Source organism: Enoplosus armatus, chromosome 1, assembly GCF_043641665.1.
Source record: "Enoplosus armatus isolate fEnoArm2 chromosome 1, fEnoArm2.hap1, whole genome shotgun sequence".
In the NCBI taxonomy this organism is placed as follows: domain Eukaryota; kingdom Metazoa; phylum Chordata; class Actinopteri; order Centrarchiformes; family Enoplosidae; genus Enoplosus; species Enoplosus armatus.
Window position 1 is genome coordinate 6,824,522 of NC_092180.1, and position 19,725 is coordinate 6,844,246.

The 19,725-nt window shown below is 40.6% G+C and overlaps 1 protein-coding gene across 2 annotated transcripts in view; it reads right to left on the reverse strand.

Annotated features, from left to right (window-relative positions):
- Positions 1-19,725, reverse strand: part of znf609b (zinc finger protein 609b) — a 43,757-nt gene that overhangs the window by 15,952 nt on the left and 8,080 nt on the right. For both annotated transcript variants that reach the window (XM_070904612.1, XM_070904602.1), the window contains exon 2: positions 1,608-1,833. In XM_070904612.1, coding sequence (XP_070760713.1) covers positions 1,608-1,833 — 226 coding nt within the window. The remainder of the gene's footprint in view (positions 1-1,607; positions 1,834-19,725) is intronic.

The following is a 19,725-nucleotide window of genomic DNA, read 5'->3' on the forward strand; positions in this document are numbered from 1 at the left end:
CAATCACTCTGTGGGAGGCAGAGAATGAGGGAGCACAAACATAGTACTGGTGTTGGCTCTGAGCCATGTTTGTGTCACTAACAGAAGTAGCCTTGTCTATCTCCCCCCCTGCCCCAACCCCCTGCCTTGCACTCGCTCTCTCCCAGTTTGCTTGGAAACAGAGTCAAGGGGTGACTGGCGGGATGCTTGGTAACAGAAAAGAAATGCAATAGAGAGGAGAACAGGGGTGAATCAGACACAGCCCAGGGCTGGAGCAAAAATCAGGAGAGAGGAGGGGGAAAAAAGCCACTCAATAGCAGGGACTGTGCTTTGGGAATGTTGATGAGGCAGGGACCTTTTTCTGTTCAGTTCCTCCAAGTGAACCAACAAGCAGCACTGTGGATGTGTGGGCGATTTGTACTCAGCATGCCCGCAGAGCAACTGAACGCAAGCTGCTTTGAAGATTAGGTGTTTGCATTATTTCACATGCACGACAGAAAAAGAGGGCAGTTTTTCAGACCCAGCAGAACCTGATAGTGCTGGTGATACATCTTAAAATTAAATAAGCTGAATGCGGTTTCGATCAAAGGCAGGAAAACTGAGAGAGTCTAAGATTTCACTCGGACTGCACCGCAGGAGAGGAGCCAACTCTATTCCCAACTGGCATGCTTGCAAAAAAGTGCTTTGTGTTATGAGGCATGTTGTTGTTGAGAGCAGATATCTCTGTGCAACAAACTCCCGTCTGCATACTCCCGACAAAAAAATCATATCAAGGCCACCTAAGAACTGCCTGCCAACTACTATTCTTGTTGGCAAAATTATGCAGCATGTGTGCTGTTATAGCACGCGTTAGTACCAGCACCTGAGGCAGTCAGGGTCCAATTACATTTAAGCAGGCAAAATATGTATGGTAATGACAGTAAGATGATAATTTCTTAAATGACAACGGCTTCACTGAAGCCTTGACAAGAGATTCAATAAACAGCTGGGAGGGATCAATTCATGTTATCCTCTACAATTCTCAATTGATTCACAGATTCCAAAAATCTATTCTTATATGCCGTTAATAACATTATGGTTATAGAACGAAAAGGGCAGGACTGCTGTGTGCACACGCTAGAGTCACATATCTTCTGCTGCTATAGAGGAGGAAAAGTCGATCTAAACAAGCATCTAGGCGCATTTTAGATTTTACAATCTCCCGGGGAAGAAGGAGCTTGACATGATTCACACAATATGTGAAATATTGAAACATGGGGGCTCACATTGTACTGCATCACCTAGAGGCTAACGTTAACAAAGCAGCACACCGAACACTGGCACCAGCAAACGAAACGACAAACCAACGCCACGTACCACTTTACAAAACTTCTACCCAACTCTGTTCGGGCGAAGAAAAGAATGCGGTCCATAGCCAGTATAATTTCAAAAGATCTGCATCCCTATGTGTTTGAAAAAGAAAAAGTAAGTCTTGTTGGTTTTACACAAAAGGCACTGGTGTAACAGCCTCTTTTCAATTTAATGAATGGAATTGGTTTGGAATCCAGAATAGATCGGATTCGAATCATGATACAATACTTAAAAGATTCCTGCCCCTACGAAACAGCATGTTAAACCACTTCACTTACCATCCTCAGTTTCCTGCCAGACAATGCCTTCGAGATTGACACTGGTACCGGGCTCGCAGGGCCCCAAGCACTCAGGTTCGGTAGCCAGGGCCACATCGGATGTGTTCACCGCCACCGAGCGTGTGCGCACCATTATCTGCTCACACGGCGAGGCAATCTCATTGTTGCCTACTGTGGCCAGGAGGTGGAGAGGGGGAGGGGCTGGCGTGGAGACAGGAGATTCCATCTGTGAAGAAAGAAGTGGGGGGTTGAGAGAGAGAGAGAGAGAGAAACACATGAGACACTTCAAAACCACTGTATAAACACATACAGAGCAGATGTTCAGATACAGCCAATGGATGCCACAATGGGGGAAGTTAAAGTGCTGAGCGTATGGAAGTCATCCTGGTATGCCAGTGGCCCTTGAAAGCAATCTTAATCAGTAAAAGAGTGAATGCAGCACTTAGTGTTGTAATAAACTACAGTGTCTTTCCTCAACCTTAGAGGTGATTAGCAGGCAGGGAAGGCAGGGAGGGACATGTGAACTGCTTTGACTGCCTCTGTGGAAGGACAGAATTAGTTATGCAGGATTGGTCAAACAATCCCTCCCCCAGCTTTCCTCCCTCGCACACTGCCGAGCGAGATCCGTGACACCAAATCATCTCACAGGCTGATCACTCATTAATTCCCTCAATTAAAGCGCTAGTTGTGGTAGGGGAGCGGGCTGCTGAGGGTCAGTAATTGATTCCACCTGTTCTGACACACTGTGACAGCAATGAAGAGACAATGGGGCCCTACATGGAAAACGAAAATGAAAAGAACAGGAAGGGAGGGAGACGATGAGAGCAACTGAGGGGAGGCGGCTGCGAGAGAAGTGGAGGTAGAAAAGTGTGTAGGTGGAAAAGAGACCGAGGAAGACTGATGGTGATTTAAGGGCCACTGTGACACCAGGCTTAGTGCTCTTCATTCAAGGCAGTCGACATTAAAGTGCTCCAAATCATTAGCAATGAACTGCAGAAGGAATGCCACGCTGCAGCCAGCACCACACATTTATTAATTGGGCATAAACCACTCAGTGCTCGGGAATATGCTGCCAATGCTGGATCCAATTAGACTCAGAAAACAAAATAACAATTGACACATTGGTTTATAAGCTTCTCTACACCCTTTAAATAATTGTTCTAATCTACTTACTGTTCCAAACTGAGTATGGTGTGGAGGACTAAAACTACTTATCACTGCATATATCGAAGTTACTGCTTAATTTTGATCCATCTAGGCATGGAAATGTTGGGCAGCTGGTAGGTCCACCACTTTGGTCCACACTCAACTATTTGGGAAAAACTTTACTTCATGGTCCCCGGAGGATTAACCCTAATGGCTTTGCTGATCCCCTGATTTTTCCTCTAGCACCACTAGCAGGTCAGTTTATTTTACTGATCCTGAGAAATATCTCAGCATGTGATCTATCTATATACAGAAAATTTCCATTCATAGTTCCCAGACGATGAATCCTAACATTTTTGTTCAGTAGTTTGGTTTTTGACCAAACACCTGCAAAACTAATGACATTCCCATCAGCCTCAGCTGCTAATTAGCTAATGTTAGCATGCTAAACTAAGATGGTAAACATATCTGCTAAACATCAGCATCTTGTCATCACCATTGTCATGGTGAGCATGATGCCATGCAAGTGTTAGCATTTAGCTATTGGGACTGAATTATTTTTTAATCTTTTTTCATTCAGTGTTTTGGGGTTTCATAATGATCACAATCTTGCGAGACTAAGTCACACTTTGCAGTACCTACTACGCAAGTCTAGTCTCCATTTAAGATGTACTATTAGATATGTGATGCCATGTTATTTTCATAACATTTTGCTCAAGGTGAACATTATTTTTGATGGAATTTGAATTCATTTGATTATTTGAGATTCATAAAAAATGCTGTGATTGATGATGATTTATAAACCCAATTATTCGAGAACAATACATCCATGAATTATGCTGTGCGAGACATTTCAGATCAATCACAGAATGAGAAATCTGAATCCGTGATGAACTGAGTGCTTTGAAAACCTTTGAAAAACATTAGTCCCTGATGAAATTTAATATTAGCTCAAGACTTGTCCTCACAGAAGCTTCATATTTCATGGTTTACAGAAATGAGCGTGGATAGCCCATTTCTCCTGGTGCTCAGACGAAGAGCAAATTAATGTGTGCAGAGAGCGACAGAGAGTGAGGCCTAACGACATTGTAATCACAGTGTGTCAGTTTCTGATGCATGATGTGGCCAAGCTGCAGGCCGGCTGAGTGAATGAGACAGGACAGGTAATCACCCGAGCTGTCACCACACACTGTTCCTGGGCTTTATGGAGACACAAGAGAGCCACAGACAAGACCACACAGCGAACCCTCCTTCAGAGTGACAGCGAACGGAGAACGCTGCAAACAGGTTCATGCAGAGCCTCTTCTAAATTGACTCAACTCCTAAAACCGTTTGTGGCGACAGTTTGGTCACAAATACAGCCAAAACCTGTATATTTGTGACCAAGGTTGAAATTGTTAGGTTGTAGGCTCATATCATTAGATTCACATTATCAATCTCCTTCTTTCTTTTGGCTACCTGGTAGCAGGCGGTGCTCAACAATAAAGTCAGAGACCCATGTGTATTACGTGCTCATGTGTTGGAGGTTGTCGACTTTGTTGAGCTACTGTGGGACTGAGAGAGAGCCTACATCGGTTTGCCAACCTATCTTTTGTTGAAACATGTTAAGCTGACGACCTCCAGATTTGTTTCCAACCACAAACAACAAAACTTGCAAAAGAAGAAGATGCCATCACCAGGTAAGGCTAAAACAACCCCTTACCAGCCAGCCTTCAATCTCTTTCCTTCAGCCATTACGGTTTTCTTTCACACGTGCACACATTTTATGCTTGATCTATTCATCGTTTGGTCTATAAAATGTCACAAGAATAATAATAAGATTATCATTTTCTCAGAGTCCTTTTTTGATGTCATCTAATGTCTTGTTTTGAACAGTCCAATACCCCAAGATATTCAGTTTACAATGAAACGCAGAAAAATACTCACATTGGAGAAGATGCAACCAGATCATTTTTGACATTTTTGTTAAAAAAAAGACTGAAAATGATCGCTTATCAGAATAGTTATTAGAATAGCTTTAGCCTAGACACTAAGTATCGCCTTAGTATCAGAAGCCTTTTATTCATTCTAACTCTCCAATTACTTAAAAACACTGAAAGCTGGAGATTCCCAGAAGAATCCCATCTTATATTCCCGAGGTTAATCATTTCTGTGAATCAAATCCTCTTGATGAATTTCACAGCACCATCTTACAGTTTCAGATAGAGTATAACCTTGCCTGGATGAGCTTTTGCCTTTCTTATCTTTTCCACTTAACTCCTGTTACCAAGCAAGCTAAAAAGACTTGTTTCGTTTCAATTGTCACAAATAAAAGTGACAAGCCAGTCTAATGTTGCTACACGATAAAAGAACCATTCACTATGTAATGGGACAAACTAATTAGAATAGAATCACAACGGAAATGGGACCAGTTTACAATGTGCACGAACAGTGGCGTTCTATCAATGGATCAAGTGAACAAAAGGACTTTTCATTCTGGGGCTGCAGAATGTAAACCCACACAGTGAAATGCCTGACGTCTTGTCCGGGGTTTTTTCGAAAAAAACCACTGAACTACACAACTTGTCAGATTACACAAGGCTCTACCCGATGCTCAGCTGATGCCAAATGCCATGATTTCTTCCCTCCTTGCAAGACTTTACAAACAGATTTTAAAATCTCCCCCACAACCACAATGCCTGAGTGTCACGCAAACCTTCTCTTAACTCAAACCCCATGCCAACTCCTTCAGAAAGCCACACTGGCAAGAATAATGTTTAACTGACTGACAAAAATCCTATGAATCTTGGACTGGTGTTGAGCATACCTCACAGCGCTGACAGAGGGGGAACTGTGCCTGGATTTCCACACAATAACTCGCCCCTGGCAAACAGACGCATGCTGCACTTTTTTACTGGACACATTAACTTCAGCTTTAACTTGTTTATTAGAGTTGGGATTAAGAAACTGAGCACTGAGCTTGGGCGAGGATTACCACAGGATTACACTGTAGTGTCATACCGAGACACCTGTCTTGGATGTACTCGTGTGGGTGGTGTGGAGCTAGAATATAGTTGACCAAATTATGCTTCCAATCTGTCATTGTGCATCACGATTCAGTCAGCAATACAAGTGCTTTAACTTGACTCTGGGAACCAATAAAACAGCTATTCCTCTACTCTCTGTTCAACTCGCTAAAATGGAGACGTGGAAAAACACAGAAATGACCATTAATGTCACAAACAATGAGCATGGATGATTTGTTTTGTTCACTGTATTCTCCATGACATGAAAACAAGCTTGTTATTCATGCATCACAAATACTGAGTAATGAAAAACAATGAACACAAAGGAAATCTAAGGCAGCCAAAGCCTGATTGTTGTTATTGTGGGTAATTTGACAGTAATAAACCCATAGTAAACCATTAGACTGGTCACCACTAACCAGTTGAAACTATCTATTCTCTGGATTGGAAATCATGCGACCTTGTGATGTGTAACACGGAAATTGTTTCTAAAATGGTTATGGGAATAAAGCCAACATTCATTTTTAACAATGCACGGTCTCCGTCGCTTTCATACACAAACCTCATGTTTGACACAGGATAATGAATGCATGTCCTGGTCATGGATCTGGTTATTTACTCTTTCATATGAGACTGCTGTTACAGGTCACAGAGAATCATGTCTGCAACAGTAGTTCAATACACATCACTGCTAAACCATAGAATTACATTTTCTTCCTGGAGGTACCAGCAATAAAATAAGCGCTGTGTGCAGTTTCTCTCTCTCTCACATGCTGATTTTGGGTGCCCACTCATGCTTTCTTTTTTCATCTTGCTCTTTTTTGAAAAGATTAGTTTGGTAGTTGTGCACAGTGCTGTGTAAACGCCAATAAGATTAGGAGAGATACCCATGGCTGATAGGATTCTGTGTTTATCCTTTCATACCAAAGTCGAGACTTGCGTTAACTCTAGGTGGAAGTGGGGTCCTGAAGTCAGGTCGGATAACACACACCAGGTCATTTGGACTGACTGTCGATGTGGGTGGTTTATTTTCTCTGCCTCTCTTTTTGTATGAAATGAGGGTGGGAAAACTGATTCTTAAAAACCTTACTCTCTTAATCTTAAAGTAGTGCTTTATGGGTCAATTTTTATTTAATTGAAGAGCATTTACCGTACAAAAGAGTAGTTACAGTGTTCGATATCATCCAAAAATAATGCTGTAGACTGTGAAATGTATAGAATTCACAACAATAGCAACATAAATACGTCATGTTAAGCTAACACATGTAAGCTACCTTGAGGGCAACAGAGCATGTGGTTAACTCAATCTGCCTGTTGGCATACTTATGTTATTAATCTCTTAAGGTTTACTTGCAATCCCCCTATTTAGCATTTACAAGCAGTGTTTAAACATTTATGAAGACATATTTTACATTATTACAACTATGTTTTACTATTCAATATCTGTTTAAGCACCAGCCTTCACTTCTGGGTGCCTCACAGGAGGAGTTATAGCTGTTGACAAAAGCATAAATAAACACTGCTTTTATCTACATTATAGTGTGTCATAAACCATTGTATTAATGTTTATATACTGCTCATAAATGCTAAATAAGGTTAAAGTTAAGTGTTGCCTATTGATCTGACTGTTTTCAAACCGTCTGGAAGACGGCATGTCTAAGTTGCGGCATATCAAAACGCATTAAGAATCGTTTTGGCAATCAAATCTAATCAATAATAATAATCTGATGCATGTAGAATTTCCCAACACTGGTTTGAAAAGACTACAATTGATCTTGGCCCCTGTTTATTGTTCAACAACTGAACAGAATAGATTTTTCAGCCTGATAAAGCATGGGGAAACACCATTTTCCATGTCAAAAGAAAGAAAACATGTCTTGAAAAGAGAAAATGTAATTCTCCCTGACACACGGGGGCCATCATTAAGTAAAAAGCCATCCTTGCTGAAGTGCTATTAGTTGGCCGAGTTCAGTGTTCCAGCTTCAATTATGTAATTCTTTTTGACACCAGGGGCAAACCCTGTGAACATCTTTGGTGAGTTACTGAGGTCGAAGGCCAGTGGAGATTACACTTCTTGCTGGCTCTGGTCGGTGCCTCTTTCAGCACCACTGACACCCAGTTAAGAGACATTAGAAGAAGGAACCAAAGCCCCTTTTTATTTGGCCGTCATACAAACAATGTGGGGACTTGTAATCTGTACTATGTTGTTGAATCCACATAATGAATTTAAGAACAGTAGCTTTTAAAGTCTAAGCAGTCCAATTGCAATGTAGAGTCTAATTATCGGCATACAATCATTGGTGGCTTTTAAAGTGAGACGTATTATTGAGAGCACTTAAGTAACATGGTTATTAGCATTAAGCTACAATTGAGAACAAATGCTCAAGCCTCATCTAATTTGATTACTAAAATGTTCCATTGAGCCAGGAGACAGAGAGAAAAAGACACATAAAATGTCTGGATTCCTTTTCAAGTCGAGAAAACCTCGCCGATTGTTTTCAAACACTGCGACTGGCCTAATTCCTTCACTAAAACCACACTCCTTCTCTTTGAAGCTCAGAGTAATCACAGAAACTGAGAGAGAAAACACAAACAGGAACACCTGACATCTATTGTAGACCACCAGCTGGCAAAAGGCACTCAGTTTCTAGGCAACTATTCCCAGTTTTTGCTGCTAATTGTGCTTTCAGGAAAGCATAACCACACATAAATAATGCAGTGAGGAACCTAAGCTGTGATGAAGTTGGTCACCCACGACCTACAATCTCTTTGGAGCCATAATGAGTACGCCTGGATCTCACCGTAAACAGTTATTGTCTAACAAAGAAGCCGTTTGCCATATGACTCCTAACAATACAGGCCTATGCCGCGCATATAAATGACACAATTTTCATATAAGAGTGGGGGAGTTAGAATGAAGTTTGAATTAATGTAAAACACATTTGTATTTTACCTTAAAAGCCTAAAAAAAAAAACACCTCAACCTTTACAGAACATGTACTTTTTTAAAAATGTCTCCAGGAAATACTGATTAGTGCCACATTTTTATGACGCAACACAACCTCCAAGTTCGGAAATACAACAGTCAAAGACATAAATATGAAAGAGGTGTGTAAAGGCAACAGCTTCACATGCAGCACTGAGTGAACTTTCATCTCACAGCCCTTAGCAACAGCTGTGAATTACAGCTTAACTGTTAGAAAAACAAGTAGTGCTTTAGATTTCAGTAGGAATCAAATGCAATATCTTCTTAGTGTGACACACTCATTCACAGCTACTATTTTACCAAGGCCTTTGATTATACTGAAGGCAAAAAGTACACAAAGCTTTGTCAAAGAGAAACCTCTTCAGAGAGCAAGAGAGGGTCTACCTGTGGAGACATATGGACTCACTGATGAAAGGACAACATACATTAGTCAAGAGACTTCTCCTGCAGCTACCAGCAACATGATGGGAAGTAAAAGTGATATAAAAAGACAGAAGGCACAAGGGACCGCAGGGTAGAGGACTGAGCCAAGATAAGTGGAGCTTACCAATTTGCTCACTTATGAAGCAGTGGCCTAATTTGCCCGGTAGAGCAAAGTCACACAGAGGAAAAAATCCCCTCATTTTACTACTACTATCAAACTGCAAAAAGTCAAACTAGACCAATATTTTGTAAAACTGAGTGTTTGTTTAAAACCTTTCTGCCTGTTTGAATGCTCATATTCCTAGCGCCGTTAGCAAAGTCCCTGCATCACCAGATTTCAGCAATTAATTTGGTGATTAAAATACAAAAAGAAAATAAAATTCGAGTTGTAAAAAACCCCCAAAAAAACTACTTTATTTGCTTTTAATGCTTTTTCGGTGTATTATAAAACGTTCCTGAATATTAAAAAGCAACTGCTGTTTTCGAGTGGCCATGCTCCCTTCACATTCAAACAGGACTTATGCTAGCAGCGCTGTGAAGTTGCACTTAGGCACAACAAAACTTCATGGCAATCTCATCAATGGCTGCTGAGATATGTCAGTCTGGACCAAAGTGGTGTATCGACTTGCTGACAGACATCCCTAGAGCAATGTGGCTAGTGTGGCACTTTCTATAGACAAATAACTGCTACAATGGATTTAGTGTTCAGTTACTCTTAAATGTTGCCTATTATAGTTGTTGTTCTGTGTGCTCATAAGCTCATGAAACTAACCAACTTCTTAAACACTTTGCTTGTCTGATGAAGGTGACGAGCTAAATACAAGCTAGTTAACTCCCTGATATACCGTGTAGGTTTTATTAAACCTTTCCTCTCCTTCATTATAACCTCAAGCTACACTCTGAACACCCAGTTAGGCTAACAACCATATGGGAAGACAAAAGTAAATGCTCCCTTAAGGGAGTCAGTATTTCCTCTGTGCTACATGGCAATCCTCAAAACAAATGAGAATTGGAAAGATTAACTCAAAAAAGAAAAGTTGACTTGATTTCGTACCTGCTTAGCTCAGAGATCTGGCAGGCGAGCTGGATGCCTGGTTCGCTGGCTGGCTTTACATACAGCAGGTGGTTTGGTACATTTTTCACTTGTCTTGGTTCAGCTTGACCTTGTCAACCTAATTCCTTCTTTTCCTCTCCCTGGCTCAGCTTGCTGCCTTTAGCCTACGCCTGCTATTGTTTGTTAGATGGCAGGGTGGGGGTTGGGTTAGAGGAGCACTGGGGTGAGCTGCTGTTGGGTATCATGAGGACTAAAAGCTCTCCAAGTAGAAGTGGGGCGACCTGAACATCTCTATGTTCACGGCTGATAAAACATGTTCAATGCCTACATGAAGAACTGCCTGCACACACACACACACACACACACACACACACACACACACACACACACATATCTGAACTTTACTAAAACCAACCAGACAGAAAGAAGTTTTGTTGCTGTTAATAGTCTGTGGTCTCACAGTTAGTGGTTAGTGGCTGGATGTTCTTAGCAACACATAGGCCCTGTTTACACCTGACACTAATGTCTTGTTTGGTCCGACCAACAGTCCAAAACCCAAAGATATTCAGTTTATGATCATGTATGACAAAGAAAAGCATCAAATCCTCACATCTGAGATACTGGAACCAACAATTTTTTGTAATTTTTGCTTTAAAAAGAATGACAAAAAAAACGATTTGTTAGATCATCAAAATCAATCTAATCATTGATCCGCTCTAGTCTGTGGTTTCAGTGTTAGTGTGTGGTGGCTGGATGTTCTCTGCGACATATGATATCGCAACTAAAGTTAACTGCAGTGCCACATTGATTACTGGTAAATCATTTTAACATTGTAAGCTTCGCACATGTTTACATCGGCATCAGCTGGGACAGATTTGAACACAATCCTATCTAGCCGATTCTGCTACGTTCTATTGGCGAGTCTCTCCTCTTTTCCCTTTCTCCCATTTCTCATCCTCCCACTCTGACCACAGGTCAGTTGACAACAACAGTATCTGTTACAACAATAAGCCACATTCTTGCCAAGGTCACCCATTTGCGCCCGACAGAGTGAGAGGCTGTGCTGGGAGCAGAAATCCAGATAAACTAAGCTGAGCCTACGCCGGTTTCTCTCTCGCAAGCCCTCTCCATAGTCATAAATCTTATCTCACAGCAAAGGGAAACCTGACAACAAACTGAGGGGCTGTCATCAACGGCTCAGCCACCTAAGATTCCCACCCAAATACCAATGATTCACCCTTTGACGTCTTACAAGTCTGAGGCTTTGGCCAAGGCTATGAGATCAGGCAGGAAATAAACCTAGCTCCCTGTGTAGTGTGCTTAATGTTTACAGTTCACCATAATGTTGACAGCTCCTCCAGTTTCAGGTACCTACCTTTATGAATTCAGAAGCCTAAAGCAGTCGAGCAAAAACAAACCAGAAACCTTATCAGCTAAGCAACAAAAGACATTTTACTAGTCCCACATATTATACAAGGAAAACAAGTTGTTATTCAGGCTGTGAGATTTCCCCAGAGCCTCTAACCTCAAACTATTTATAGATGTTCTGTTAGTCTGTTTCCCTTGTGTTGACGCTCTTCTGTGGGTGGTGCCTTCTCCAAACATTAGAAAGACAATCCTAAGCCACACATCAATGAACACACTTTTTTTCCCCCCAATCAAAGTTATGCCGAATTACTTTCTATTGTTTTGTTGTTACTTGGACTGACAAAAACAAACAATGAATATTATACTTAGCACAACATAGACTTGTCACTTTCAATGTGGGCGCCAGATTGTGGAAACTTGTGCAACATCCAAATTACAGTAGTGGATGATACATTAACTTGAATTTGGCAATATGGCGAACTGTAAACAATTAAACAGTAATAAAATGCTAAATACACCTACATTACAGTCATTAGATTAGTAATCCCTTGATTAGCTTCCACAATCCATTCTAGGCAAAAGAGGCAGTAAAGGTGCAGAGGTTAAGGTCATGGCTGTAGGAGTAGAAATTCTTGTCTGTACATGTGGAGGAGTGCACTGCGCTCAGTTCTGCAGATAGTGCTTGAGCTGTACTCACTGCGCTGCCCCTCATGCTGCTACTTTAACTAGGGCTTGCTACTCTGATCGACCTCTACTGCTGGCTGTCTCACAGAACTCCTATTGAACCATGTCTATCTTAATGGACGGTGATGTGCACTATTACCGAGTGCCAGTAGTTCCTGCACTACGGCCTCAAAGCACTATAGAGTTTTATACACCTTGGGGCAATGAACGCTGTAGCTCGCACCACATGACATTTCAACACTCTCGCTGGTGAGAGGGAAAAATAGTTGAAAAGACAGGTCACTAGAAGAGCATAACAGGGTAAGTTACACCGCAGTTTATTTTCTGATCCGCGCAGCACGTCTATGACTTATTTTGATAATTATAGCCTGGAACTGACTTGAGTATAATCCAAGGAGTTATGTGAGAAGCCTTTTCTGGAGTGAAAAAACATGCCAAAACGGAGATAAATCTACTTTAGCAAGTATCAAATCAATCTAAAAGCTGTTTGAAACTACTCAGTAGATGCACTTTGGCATAACAACAAAAGGAGATTGACCCTCAAATTTTCCTAAGACACTTGCTTAATCAAAAGGACATGTGGCGACGTGTCAGCACAATGCAGTAAGCCATCAAGCTGCAGTCGCTGGTAGGGAATCTCTAAACAAATTATATCTCTGTGTCCTTCAGATCATTAAAAGCACTAATAAGTCGGGCTGTGGTGATGTCGAGGGAGCAGGAGTAAAGTGAAACCCACTATAACGCACCAAATCTCCCCTCTCTGCCAGCCGCTTAGCAGAGGTCTGCTGCTCTCAGCCATCAGAGTTTGATGACCTTGTTAGTTTGAGTGCCTAATCTGCTAATGCCCTGATAAAAATAAACAGTCATTGTAGTTCCCCCTCCTCCCTGTCTGCAGCTGCTATCCATAAACACAGATGATACCTCCATCTTTATCTATCCTCAGGACTTACTGTCTTAAGAGCCAGGCGGTCCGAATGATGTATTATTAAGTAAAGATAAATGCCTTTTAAGATAGTGTGACTTGAGAATTTTCAAATATCTATATATGCAGTGATATGTTTCAAGATGCTAATTAAGAATGAGTTAACAAAACAGCGTCTTTGCCTTATTTTCAGATCGGAATAAATAATTAAGAGTATATAGTAGAAATTCTTCAAAAACCTCAGTTGACGAGTCACTGAAGTTTATTCTGTGTTTACTCTTGACTTCCACTAAGAACAATGAAGCCCTGCAGCTAACATCTAATACAATGCACAGTATATGAATATGGTCTGCAAAACTCAAGTGGAGACATTGAGTTAACAGGTTTGGCATTCATCTTAACTAGATCAGGACAAAACCATATAGTCTGAAGGTCATGCAGCACAGAAACAAAGCCTGTGAATTCTTTCATCATATTTTTTAGGTATACTAAATGTCCCATTATTCAGCAATAACCAAATTGCCAGGACCTTTAGAGTAATAGCCTCTGCTGTATTATTAACAATAAAAAATACCATAATAAGTGCGACATATGACTTAAGCGAATGGATTTAAAGGCAAAATGTCTCACTCTTCAAGGGATACATAAACCTAATGGATATGATTAAATATAATTTAGTTTTCCAGATGGACAGAGAGGCCCCACTTACGAAACATAATTGAATGTGCGAGCTCAGCTCATCGCCAAGGACTAAACAACTCCCCAGCCTCCACTACAAAGAGGAGCTCATTTCCATATTAACTTCACCTTTATTGATCCACTCACGCAGCCTCTCCTCTTGCCGCTACACAAACACCCTAAAGTCCTTTTGGGATATTTGGAAATGGTATGGTGTATGGGTAGAAATGCACTCAGGGCTATTTAACTATCATAAGAAAAACAGTACCTACTTGGGTAATTGTAAATTCTTTGAGTGGGAGGTGAAAAGTCGTCTCAGCAAAACAACAACTACATGGACCACTAATTCAGGAAGCTTGTCCTGTATATCAAGATGGAGGGAAATAACATCCATTCTTAACATGCCAAGCCATCAAGCCCTCAGCCCATCTGTGCACCAGTAAAGTACTTTGAGACAAAAACAGAAACCCAGCTAAATGCAAGCCTGTCGACTTCATTTATTTACATTTCAAAATGATTTCACATTTGCAACAAGGAGATCCAAAGCTGCAGAAAGTTCAGACAGTTCTGCTTATATTATACATTGGGAGTTTGCATACACAGAGGTTTTAGGCTGGATACGGACATAGACAGACGACAAAATGCTCCATACGGACCTTCACAGCCTCATTGGATGCGGAAAATATAGATTGTCTTTAAAAGCGCAGAAATTATTAAGTAATCAGGTATTGTATGTCTGGCAAAGTAAGCTGAACCAGCAAAATACCCCAAAAGAAAAATCTTTATATTTATTTTGGTCTTGGATTTTTATTGAACACTTGAAACACTGATTACTTTGGAAACACCAACAACATGGTGTTGCAGTAGCTCACTTAAGTGGGTGTATTCCATCCAACACAATGCAATCTGGAAGGCCAGTTTGATGGATACATCCAAAAGTTTGAAGGTTTATCAGATGCCAAGAGTGTAGTAATACTATGAAGCAGGATTTGAAAATGCTGTAAAGTTATCCCACAACTATCACTTAATCATCCAACTCAACGATTGACTGGCAAACAGTAGTGTTCACGTTACAAAGTAATCTACTAGGAATGTGCACATATCTATATTTAATGGGCTAACACAGTGCATAGCCGAATGAAGTTGCATGGTGTTGCGGCAAAAGCCGAGCAAGGTTCAACTTTTTTTTGCCACGGCCCTCTGCGTTGGCACCCCCACTGCGTCGACCCATTGGTCCCACTGAAATGAATAAGGGCTCAAAGCACTTAAGATAGTTGCCTGACACTTTCAGTGTGTTTGCATTGGTTTCTTCCAGGTGGTTCTGGTTTTCTGCCAGTCCAAAAGACATTAATTTTGGGTGTATTGGGGAAAATTAAAATGCCTTTCAATGTTAATGTGAGTGTTGACCCCAGGAAGGATAATAGTTGTTAAGGTGTCGGCCAACAAGTATTCTGATAAAGAGTAATATCCACCTGGACTCTTAAATGTTTTTCTTCGCACAGTTGTGGTTACTTAATTACTTGAAGCAGTACTACCCACATCACAGCCTTACCCATAACTGCAATAAATAAAAAACAACTGACAAGACTGCTGACCAAATGGGTCTGGAACAGGGATGGGAGAAAAACACAGCAAGAAAGGATGAACACTGTTTTGACAGCCGACTCCTTCTCTGCCTACAACAGATAATGCAAGGCTTCTGTATTCAAGGACACTGATGCAGTCTCCATTGAGCATATCAGCATTCATAAGAGGACTGCTGTGGCAGGGGTGACTTTGATGCATGTGGTACACTTGTTTAAGGAAAGGAAACAGCATGAGAAAATCAAACCTCCACACACTGGAGACCATAAAAGTCATTGGCACACAACCAATTTTTGAGGAGAAGTATAAGAAGAGAACAACCTACATTTATCACTTATGGCATTTAAGGCTTTTAATGTAGTAAATCATGCAAATACACATAATCTATAAAGACGGAGGGATCAAAAGTCTGGAATGCGAGTCTGCAGTATTAAGGAGATTTGATTTGCTGGACAAAGAGGAGGAATAAAGGGGTAAAGTTGCAGAATATGGATCAGGTACAAGGTGTCAATTCCAATATTTTCTAACATTTAGTCCATAAATGGCTTAGAAAATTTCACACACACACACTGTACACTGGGTGGAGGACAAGCTACGCTCTGTTTATTATGACTCTATTATTTCCCAAACTCAACATGTATTTTGAAGTTAATGTTTGGCTCAGTCATCTGCAGTGTAGAGCTGGTTTATATGGTCATTCCACTGATAATAACTTCATCATAACTCTTTATATATTTTTATTTTAACACTCTCACCCATTCATGGGCCAAGTCTGGCTCTGGTCTCTGCCAACTGCATAAATTGAAAATGTCATGTAAACAGTGACCGACTCCTTGATGCCAAAGTTAAATAGTTCCATGTCATCGAGTTTGAAAGGGCTTGGCAGCAAAGCTCAACTTCAGTTAGGGCAGCAGAACAGTACAATCCAACAGTGTTTGTACACTTCATGCATATAAAGTTTATTTATCTATTTATTTCTCTTGAAGACCATTAGATTGGGGTGAGGATTTAAGGGATTCAGTGGTGATGAAGCGTTACGTTGTTGGAATGAAGCCCAGGTCAGTGAGCCACATGATGCTTTACCTCATTCTCAAACAAACACTCTCCTTCCCTAACATGTTTAACATGAATGGCTTCAGTATAATGCTCTCATGAGAATCATGCTTTGCCGAATAAGTAAATCTAATAAGGCAAATACTGCTGAACAAATGGAATAAGTCCTTGAATAAAGCACTTTGCCTATATTATTTTCCCTATTATTAATGAAATATAGCTCTTATACCCTAATGACATCCTAATTTATAGTTATTTAAAATCATTTTTAAATTGACTGGAACATAATTTCTCCCCATAATTGTCAACTTTAATGATACTCTTAAAGGATGTAAATAATAAAGTCACTTTTAGCATTATAACAATGATGACATTTCTTTGTTAAAAAATGCAATTTGCATAATATGAATAACAGAACACTTACTACTTGGGAGAAACAGATTTATAGGTAGGTAAGTGTGTGTGTGTGTATATATATATATATATATATATATATTAAGGGGGAGCCATGTGGACCGACAAATTGTATGTAGGTGTATGCTCTGGTGCTGCTGTCTGCATGGCATGGACATTTTTCAGTAACAACTACAAAACATTTACATTGACAACTTCTCAAAAACATAATTAATAATCATTAAACCATTATAATCAGACGTTTGGTATTAAAATAAAAAGAGCCCTGCGAAATGAAAACCAGGTCCAAATTCAGTCCTACATTGTGCTCGGTGCAAGCATCCATCGACTCATGAATGTTTGACATTGGTCCCAAAGAACGGACGTGTTCTCCCTTTAATTTCTATCAGGGTATAATCCCCTTTTGAAACCCTTTTTAGGGTGAATTAGAAAGGCCCTGCATTCAAAGAGATGAGTGGAGCGAAGGGGGCGGGAATAATCACAAGGGCCTGGCTGTCTGTGTGGATTAGAATGGGAAAGAAAATCCTTTCATCTCAGATCTGTACTTCCAAGCTTGGAAGCATGCATGCACACTCTCATGCACAGACACAACGCACCAAACCTCAAATGCGTACTTCCCACAAAATAAAGCCAAAGACCTCTATGTTGTTAAATTATTTTTAAATATACAAGAGGCAGTTATTTATATTTTAACAGATGATATTCAATTATGCTCAAAATGGGCACGGTAGTCACTGGATTAGAGAAAAGCTTGTGTAAAAGCTTTGCTCTCGAGGCTGACCTCTTAGTTTGGCTCTTAGGCAAGACGGAGCGCATGATCTAACTTGCTTCTCCAATTTCTCATGCTGAAATGTGGACTGTAGCTCTATTTTTGGCAGACAGTCTTTTGACATCCAGCAAAATGTAACGAGGGGGATAAGCCCAGAGAACCTCCTCAGCCAGAAAACAACAAACAAACACCAGCAAACAACACCATCTGACAGATAAGAAAATGGATTAGCCATTATGTGTGTTTGCTCAGTTGTCTACCTCGGTGAGGGTTTAACTGAGAGGAAAATGACAAGAAGCTTAGCTGTGTGTAACAGGAGTTGACACTGAAAGAGGCTGTGCGACTGTAATAAATATCTCATATACCTACAAGATAAAACTTTCTTGTGGCATATGGTTTTATTACACCACAGTAATAAGAAACGTCTGCTTATTTTAAGTTAAACAATAATAAGCTTTGTATAATTATAGACAACCCTCGTCATTGGTGCTATATTCATTTATTTATAAATCATCCTCTCCTTACTTTATTCAAAAACACTTCACCTTCACTAGAGTTTGTCCAGTATCTCAGAGGAGACACTCCAGTGAAACTACATCACAGGGAACCAAAACTGAAACAGTCAAACAAGCCACGCACAAATGTGTATACTTGTTTTCCCAAAAGACTATACAACCAGTCAAGTGGTATTTTAAGGCCAATTATAGATAATCACACGGTGGGAGCTGGTGCGCAGGACTGAGTTAAGAATCTGACTAGTCTATACAGCAAGCTTGAGCACGCTGTATTGTTCAAAGAGTCTCTCCAAATGTCTTTTGGTATGCGAAAAAATTAACTTTATCAGACCGTCTAGTCTAGATGTGTTGCAGCAGCAGGCTGTTCGCTTGAGGCAGTGGCCCAGTCGAAGTTTTGGTTCAGACGTTTATCTTCTTGTCATTGCTTTTACATACTCAATTAAAAACTGCGGCAGATAAAACGCTCTGCAGCATTTGACGACTAAAACATCAAGCTAGAAAATCTCAGGACTAGTTCCAGAGGGTGTCAAGTTTGGGAACTGCAGGATGTAAATCTTCTGATGGCAGATTGTCCACAAGACTCTGGAGGTTTAAGACGTGCAATTTCATCAGATTCCATATGAATAAAAAATTAAATAGTGTTCACTCTTCTAACGTGATGCAGGACAAGCAATGAAGTAAGAATTTCACGGCAGAAAAATGTGTGATTTTACAAACTTGTTCCATTCAACAACAAACTGGCTGCAAACAATCCCCTTAGAAAAGTATTAGGGGGGAGGGCAAGACACGTAATCCTCTCTATAATCACTCTTGCTCAAACACTGCCTTGCTGTTAACTTCCTCTTTGTTCAACTAAAAACCTTTTACAAGCAGTTAAGCTCTTAGACTACAAATGTTTTCTCATCAAGTGTTTCATGGTCAAACCTGTTTCGATAGTGATAATCATTTTAACATGTGCACCAGAAAATGTCCAAATTTAAGGGTTGAACTACCATGAGAAAAGAATTAAAAAGAAGGGAATTCTTTGTAATAGTTTGTGCTGAAACAAAGCCTTCAGACAAAGTCTGCAAACTCTTTTACAACCGTAGCAAGTCAGTACAAACTTTGAGCCACCTCTTCCCTCGCTGGTAGAAAATTCCAGTTGAGGGGGGAAAAAGCCACGTCTGCTCCTCCCCACTGTGTGGGTTTTGTTCTGCTAATCAGACCACATGCCTCAAGGATTCAGGAATCCAAGAGCTCTCAGCCAGCTCCTCTCATTCCACATACAGCCGCAGCAGCCTGTGACAAACTATTCAGTGTGTTTGGGGGTTAAAGACTCTATCCATTCATAACACTGTTCAACCCTCCCTCCCTCCTCTCCTAATCTCAGGCAGTTCTTTACCTCCCCACCTCCTCCTCTTACCCCTTATATGCCCTCTTTCTCCCCTCTCACCACAGCAGAGCTCTTTTTATCTATCTGCACACTGGGTCTGAATAGGCTCATGGTTTATTATTAGACCAATGGTCCAACCACACAC